The sequence below is a fragment of the Aulonocara stuartgranti genome, assembly GCF_965226115.1.
Source record: "Aulonocara stuartgranti genome assembly, chromosome: 15".
In the NCBI taxonomy this organism is placed as follows: Eukaryota; Metazoa; Chordata; class Actinopteri; order Cichliformes; family Cichlidae; genus Aulonocara; species Aulonocara stuartgranti.
The window spans coordinates 38,531,155-38,538,320 of NC_138951.1; the positions used below are offsets into that span (position 1 = coordinate 38,531,155).

The following is a 7,166-nucleotide window of genomic DNA, read 5'->3' on the forward strand; positions in this document are numbered from 1 at the left end:
AAAAATAAAATAAAAATCCGTGCATCTGGATTTTGGCGATTACAGGCAGATACTGACCTCTGCTGGACCAGTTCTGCTCAGTCAACTGCTCGAAATAATACAATCTTTTGTTTTTTCACAATAACATTTTCCTGTACCAACAATAGCCTTTTGTATGTCTTTGATTCACTTTTTGTTGTGATAGTTGAATTTCAACAGTGTGGGATAAATAAAGTTATATTAACAGGTGTAGAGGTGAAAAATTAAAATGTCACCAAATATATTAAATCTGACCTTTATTCATTTGTTAGGTTTACTGCATAAAACAAACTAAAGACTCTTGTGAAACTGTATGAAGATAATGACACTTTAAAGGCTTTTGGCTTGGAATAAACCTGCCTGGCCTTTCTCTGTGCATAGAGCAGATGACCATGTTATTACCTGTATTAAAAAATGCTGGAAACTGCACATTGAAAGCAGTCAGCTTTCAGAGAACTCACAGAGCTCAGATGTTATTCTCATAAACAGTAACTTGGGCATATAATAGACCCAAGTGAACATAAAGTATTGTAACCTTGTATACAGTAACAATATATGTATCATTTTAAACAATTACAATGTTTTGAGGTAAAAAAAAAAAAAAAAAAAGCCATAACAAGTCTTTGTCCTTAATAAGTCACAAAATCTCAATGAGGTTTTTCATTTTTAAGACCAGATGTGCGTCGCTTCTTTAGTTGAGGCCAGCTCATTTTCATGTAAAAGTCTTTTTTTTCCTGTGGTCCATCCTCTCTTCCTCAGTAGTAATAGCTTCCAAAAACTGCTACCACACAGAACAAGCTGTCCTGTGGAAGGACAATCAGAGTGCTTTTTAGAAAGCGGACTCGAGTGATGAAATTGTGACTGAGCAGAGCACTTACATTCATGAAAACATCCTCTGCATAGCTGTCTGTGTCAGCATCCCAAAAACACCTGGAAGACATCCTGGGGAGAAAAAAACACACAAACAGAGACCAAGCAAAGAAAATCTTAAAGTTTGAACTACTTAAAAAAAAAAAACTACGTTGAAAAAATGTAAAATAATGGTTGTGTCTTCTTGAGACGGTCCTACCGTTTGCTTTTACTGATACTTCAAATTTTTAGTAACTTTGAATCACTACAGTTTTACCTTAATCAGGTGTTTGCTGATACTGATGATGTAAATATGAAGAGCAGATCTTTGATAACAACCTAAATGATCCGGTCTCCGTTCTCTGGTACAACATATGACATGTCTAAAAAATACACTGAGCCCTGAGCCCTAACCGTAATCCCTGTGTCAAAGTCAGTTTCTAAAAGTCAAGAGCAAGACTAATGTTTCCAGTACCAAATGAAGACTTACTTGACTCCCTGCCCTCGTTGTTCTCCAATGACCACCTGCACAACAAGCTTATATTTGTCAAATCCTGAATCTGTTCACAAAGAGAATAGGATAGTATTTTATATGTACATCCAAAAGAAAAAAAATACTGTGTAATATGAATATTAGTCAATATTTTTTACTAATCAAATTTGTTTTAAATGGGAAATAATTCATTAACATTGTGGGGCCAGGAATTTATGGTGTTATACATTTATTGCTCCAACAGGCTGTTGTGAAGATCCACAATCCTTTTAGTCTTGTCACTACTGCATTTCCACTGCTGAAACTTTCAGAAATGTTTGCATTCAAACCATTGTGGTACTGGAGCCCTGAATAAGTCAACACGCATCAAAAAGCTAACACCGATAGAAAAAGATAGATCCCCAACACCACTGGCTAAAAATACAGCCCCCAACCATGACAGAGCCTCCACCGTGTCTTATAGATGTGTACACACTCACTGTTGTGTCTCTGTTCTGACTGTCCTCTGTCTATACATACTGATGGCTTGAACCAAAAATTTCAAATTTGGATTCATTACTCATTAAGACATGTTGATTTTCAGTCCAGATCTTGTGTAATTTGGCGTAATTTCAGCCTTTTCTCTCTTTTTCCTTTCTTAAAGAATGGCTTCCTGACAATCACCATTCAGTGAGACCATTTCTGATGAACCTTCAGTGAAGAGCAGATGGATCAGCAGAAGGGGCAGTTCCATCTCTCAGGTCCTGTGTCAGGTCTCTGCAGGATTTTTTTTCCAACTTCTTAAGGAAAAAACCTTATTTACCTAAGGATGTCTTAATGACTTTCAGATACAGTTCATCTGCTGTACATAGTTTTTTAAGCCTGGCACGTCTTCTTTTATCTTCCACTTTGTCAGTTTCCCCAATATAATGTTAGCACACTGGACACTATCCTAAGATATTCTTGATTTTGACAAAATAACTTGTTGGGAATCACCATGTTGGCTCAAAAAATATTTTATGACTGTCAAATTATATGTTCATTTTTCTTATATTCAACTAAAGTAATGGGAACAATCATGTGTTTTTGTGACAGGCTGCTTGTAACAAAGTGCCTAAAGACACAATTTAAAACGAGTTCTTTGGCAAGTTTTCTGTTATAAGTAGACACAAACACTGGTTCATCCCCTGAATGGTTTATAGATCAGTGCTAAGTAGTTAACTAGTAGTTAAGTTAAAAATTACGAAAATGATGCAAATGGTCAGGTAAAAAGGACTGGACTGAAAATGAGAGAATAAGTTGGCCATGGCATTCAGAAAGCCTGGAGAACTATTGCTCAGGACCAGTTTTTAAAAATGTAAAAAAGTTTGGCTCCTAAGAAGAAAAATATGAAGAAATGCGGGATGACTCAAGATTTCTGCACAGTACTGAACCTGGAAATCATGACACATATTGGCCTGAGATGTAGTGGTAGCTGCATGAAAAAAGTTACATGCAGCAGATTAAAATGCCTCATCTTTATAGGTCTGAGTACCACAGTGGAAATGCAGAAAACAGCCGTTTGAAGGAACCTTTCAGTTACTTGGAAAAAAGTGCCTATGACACCTGGGTACCTCTACGTGAAACACAAGTTTACTGTTATTTAAACAGATACACAGATGGTTGCCACATCCTATAATTAAAGTGGTCATTATAAGCTGCGGCTAAAATTTTTAGAAATAATTGAATGTTCTGTCCTTTTGACAGCACATGAGAGCGACAATGCTTCACTCACTCTTTACTTTGTCCTTCACAGAGTCTGCCAGTGAACGGGTCAGCTCTGGGACTTCCTCTGGATTGTACTGCACCCCAGACAGTCGCTCCCTCACAATTTCACGAATACACTCCTTCACAACAGCTGGCCTGAACCTGCAAGATTTACAGGAAAACAACAAGACAGCAAATGAACCTTCCAACGAGCACAATGAGCCTCTGATACACAAATATCTTAATAATGGCAACATGCATGCTAATAAACGTCATGTGAACAATACATTCTATATTCAATAGGCTATAAGTTTTTTTTCATTTGCATTTTAAACTTATTTACCTATGGCACTGTATATTGTAACTACATGCCTAAAGTAATCACATTTGAATGCCCTGGTACATCTGCATTGTACAGGAAAAATAGGTAAAGTTCCTGCAGATAAATCTGCATGAACGCTGTAACAGACTAAACTTCGGTTAAAAATTCAAGTTTGCACACGTAACCACATTATTTTTGATTGACGATTGGTAGTATTTATACTACTAAATTAAGTTTGACGGTAGATGTCATTTATTCAAGGCTGGAACAACTGCGCAGCTAAAAGTAGACCGCGAATCAGCTAGCTAAAATGCTAAATTCTAGTTTTCTTTACTTGTGTGGGAAAAAAGCCGTTTAACCACATGAATCAACTCACTTCTGCTGATGATTGGGTCGTATGTGGTAAGTATCGGACTCCCCCATGGTATATGAGTACTCAAACTACAGTATCGAGCAAATAAATGTGAAGAGCGTCTTTAAGAAGCTAGCCAAATGCTACCCGTAACCATGGCGACGTTTTCCCTTGTTTCCTGTTTCAAAATAAGAGTACCGCTTAGCTAACCGGTTCGTTTTTCTTCCGTGTGTACATTAAAGTTGATCAAAAAAGCACGAAAATCACAGATAATGGCGCTACTGGACACTCTTCACAGTTTTTAACACTCGATTGCAGTTTCGATTTAACTCCGCTCTTCTCGGTGACTAGCTGAAAGATCAACAGCAGTAGAAGCTGTAGTAGGCCTCAAACCGGTTGTCAGTGACACTGCCCCCTGGTGATCGTAAACAGCTACAACATGTGGACAGCTGTCTGCAAGCCTTCCTTCATCATCTTGTAAACCTAAACACATAAACCTTCTACTACTTATGAAATCGTTTCTGTTTCCACCTAATGCATTTATACTCTGTCCCCATTAGTGATGTTTTACTGCCTTTACTCATACATGATTCACACTGTCTTAAAATGATGTTTTTTAATATATGTAATAATTTCAACTGCTGGGCTACTCATGGTATCTGCGTGACTTCTGAATGCAGCTGGTTCTAAGGCCTTTTAGCTGCAGCCTGATCAAATCATGCTTCCCATTGCTCAAAGCCCCTGAAGAAACAGACCCAAAACTGATAAGATGTGAGTAAATTTGTCTTTAAAGAACAACTTCCAGCTCTGGCAATATACAGATGCAGACACATTTTCAACAGCGATTTCAAAAGTTTTAATTCATTTTTAATTTATGCTTGCTAAATAGTGTCATTATATGTGCAAAATCTGCATCTTTTTGCAATTTTTATTCTTACTTTAAACCACAGAGGTTGTTAGCAAAGAGGCACAAAGATGCACTTGTTTCATTTCAGTTGCTCGTTATATAGAACACTTCAGACCAACAGGGGACAAAGAAAAATATAAATCTTAATAATAATAATAATATACAGTTGTATATGATCTTTCATGTCATTTCTCATAACTCTTGCACTGTCCACTTCCTGCTGTGACAAAACAAATTTCCCACGTGTGGGACTAATAAAGGTTATCTTATCTTATCTTATCTTATCTTATTTAGCTTACTTCATTAAACAGAAGACAAATAAATAAATAAACTGCTATCCACCTCAACAACAATGCATTCAACAGAAGAAACAATATCATAAATTCCCAAATTCTTATTGCAACATCACCACTATGTTTTTTTTTATTTTATTTACAAATCATTTTGACATAGTGACTCCTGTAAACATTATGCTACATTTACTGATAGTAGACAATTTTGACTTATGTGCATTTTGTTTGTAAACAGTAAGTTTTCACATGTCTAATCACAAATGGACTTCATGTTTTGCTTGTGCAGAATTTGTGAATTGTATACCCTTCAGCTTTGAAGTAATGACTGAGCACTAACATTACCATTATTTGAGGCAAACAGCATAATTAAAGCCCCCGAATCAGATATTGATAATATAAGTAAATAGATTTAAAACTACAGATTGTTTGTACACACTCCTTTTATGCACCCCTCACAGTGTTCAGGCTCATGGGGACTTTTGACTTCATAGAGTCTGAAAGGTCGGTAGCTTTCCTCAAGGTTTTCATGGTAGCACTTTTGTTTTATTTTCTCCACCAGTTTTTCCATGAGGGTGTTTATGTTCTCAGATTCCACGCTGGGATTCTCCATTGGAGCATTTGGGCACTTCTTGCAGTTCTGACGTAAGGGCCTCACTTTGACAGTGCCCTGCCCATTTCTCAGGCACATGTGGAAGAGCACTTTCACCTTGTTGGAAGGCCACTTTCTTCGACACATGGAACATTTGAAACTTGAAATTAAAAAAGAGAAAGAGAATGTCTGTTTCAGTAGAAGTCAAAATTACTTTTAAAAAATTCAGAATTTTTCATTTAACCACACAAACTTGCACTAAACTCATGATTTGTGTAAAAGCTGATAGCTGCCCTATGTGTTGCACTCAGAATCACATCTGTAAGTAGTAGAGATGTTGGGTGGAATCAAATGCATTTACAAGGGCAGTGGGAGGAGATATAACTGAGCTTCTCATGCTTAACTGTGTCCCTTCTGATGGATGAATGTGTGATTCATATGATGTTTATGTTTAAATTTGTTTAAAAAAATTACTATCGAGCTATGAAAGTTGAATATATTTCAAAGGGAAGAAGCTTGTGCTTTTTATGTTTACTCAGCTTTTTTGTTTTATTTAGAGAATACTCAGTGGAAACTTGTGGATGGATAGGTGAATATGACCATAGTATATTCATTACAGTGTTACAGTGATGTGCCACCACAGTAATACAATACATGTCATAAAAGAAAGAGGAAAATCTAATAAATATATCTTTAGATGTAACTGAGCAGACCAAATTATTAGCTTTTTGGCTAATTAATAGTGTAATAATGACATTTGAAAAGTGAAGAACAAGAACATAAAAGGAAAACAAACCATCTGATGTTACTTATTCCAGTTTACACAATACCAGACAGAGCTAGAATCGCTAGAATAGCTCTTAAAGGCAAGTATTGGTAGACTAAAATCTGTATTTTTAGGTAAAGTTGTATTTATACCACTTCCAATTATTTTCCATCATTCAAACTCTGGAATTGTACCAAACAAGGAATGAACAAATATTCCTTAATAACTAAAATGTATTGATGTTGTACTTTTATCACGCACATTGCGTAATGTAAGGCATATTAATGTAACACAAATATACAATAGTGTAAATATTAACACTCATGCAAATACTCAATGCAAACCTGCTGCAGTAATTAACAGTTGTTCAGCATACTGACCTTGCACTTGTGTTCCTGATGTACTCCTTCCAGTCCAAGTTTGGCTTATTAGGCTCAATATTTTCATCATATTGTAATTCCCAGGAGTCTCCTTGCTTAAGATCTTCTGCTTTAATCTGAAAGATTTGTGTCCATTCTGGTGACATCTTTTCAATTAAATCGGCTGAAGAAGAAAGAAACCCCTAACAGCTGATCTGTACTGTAAACAAGGAACTCGTGAGAATGACTCCTCAAGCTGCGAACTTTAAATAAGGCTGTACCAGCTGAGAGGAAACCGAAAGCTACCAGTGCAAAGCAGGCTTCCTTAAGTTTCAGTTATGGTTTATACAATGAACATCAGAATATTAGATGGCGAATCATTAGATTGTAAGTGAAATGAAACTGAAATGTTTTGTAGCAACACTGGAACCTGCTGGTTTATGCTGGTTTATGGTTTAGCCTTTGTGCACACATTTGTTGTCAGTCACTACTT

At 36.4% G+C, this 7,166-nt stretch overlaps 1 protein-coding gene and 1 long non-coding RNA gene across 2 annotated transcripts; both read right to left on the reverse strand.

Moving 5' to 3' along the window:
* Window positions 1–258: 258 nt before the first annotated feature.
* Window positions 259–4,297, reverse strand: dynlt2b (dynein light chain Tctex-type 2B). The gene is made up of 5 exons (XM_082506881.1): window positions 3,784–4,297; window positions 3,114–3,247; window positions 1,358–1,427; window positions 897–960; window positions 259–821 (listed from the first exon to the last, which is right to left on the reverse strand). The coding sequence occupies exons 1-5, from the start codon at window positions 3,828–3,830 to the stop codon at window positions 774–776; spliced, it is 363 nt and encodes a 120-aa protein (XP_082363007.1). The 5' UTR covers window positions 3,831–4,297; the 3' UTR covers window positions 259–773.
* A 294-nt stretch (window positions 4,298–4,591) lies between these two features.
* Window positions 4,592–6,936, reverse strand: LOC309690048. Its single transcript, XR_014271593.1, has 3 exons — window positions 6,695–6,936; window positions 4,966–5,708; window positions 4,592–4,864 (listed from the first exon to the last, which is right to left on the reverse strand). It is a non-coding gene; the product is annotated as an uncharacterized lncRNA (long non-coding RNA).
* Window positions 6,937–7,166: the final 230 nt, after the last annotated feature.

Coding starts and splice junctions, on each gene's coding strand:
- dynlt2b (XM_082506881.1), bottom strand. CDS start 3,830: ATGGGGGAGTCCGATACTTACCACATACGACCCAATCATCAGCAGAA. Junction 3,248..3,783: donor CGACCCAATCATCAGCAGAA/GTGAGTTGATTC, acceptor TAAATCTTGCAG/GTTCAGGCCAGCTGTTGTGA. Junction 822..896: donor CAGAGGATGTTTTCATGAAT/GTAAGTGCTCTG, acceptor GTCCTTCCACAG/GACAGCTTGTTCTGTGTGGT.